The sequence below is a fragment of the Sinocyclocheilus anshuiensis genome, unplaced genomic scaffold, assembly GCF_001515605.1.
Source record: "Sinocyclocheilus anshuiensis isolate Anshui unplaced genomic scaffold, SAMN03320099.WGS_v1.1 scaffold1127, whole genome shotgun sequence".
NCBI lineage: Eukaryota > Metazoa > Chordata > Actinopteri > Cypriniformes > Cyprinidae > Sinocyclocheilus > Sinocyclocheilus anshuiensis.
The window spans coordinates 842896-843202 of NW_015546115.1; the positions used below are offsets into that span (position 1 = coordinate 842896).

At 31.6% G+C, this 307-nt stretch overlaps 1 protein-coding gene across 1 annotated transcript in view; it reads left to right on the plus strand.

The window, feature by feature from the left end:
- The first annotated feature begins 282 nt into the window (after positions 1 to 282).
- LOC107700800 (rho-related GTP-binding protein RhoU-like) overlaps positions 283 to 307 on the plus strand; it is an 8824-nt gene continuing 8799 nt past the window's right edge. Inside the window, exon 1 of the mRNA XM_016502615.1 lies at positions 283 to 300. Within this exon, the coding sequence (XP_016358101.1) occupies positions 283 to 300 (18 nt within the window). The remainder of the gene's footprint in view (positions 301 to 307) is intronic.

Sequence of the window (307 nt, forward strand, 5' to 3'; positions counted from 1 at the left end):
TTTTCTAATCTTATGCAACCTAGCGATCCAAACATGTTTATGTGTTTTTACCTTTATTTAAATTAGTTACTTAAATTTGTTATGTCTGTAAGATATATCAAATATTTTATATTAAATTAAACATCTATTACATTTATTACAATTGTATTTATAATTATATTATATTTGTAAGAGAGAGCGCGAGAGAGAGAAAGAGAGAGAGAGCGCCAGAGAGAGCGAGAGAGAGAGAGAGAGAGAAAGAGAGAGCCCTTTTGGGCTCTGTCTTTACATTTATTTTGAAAGATGAAGCTCGCGATTATGGTAAGGG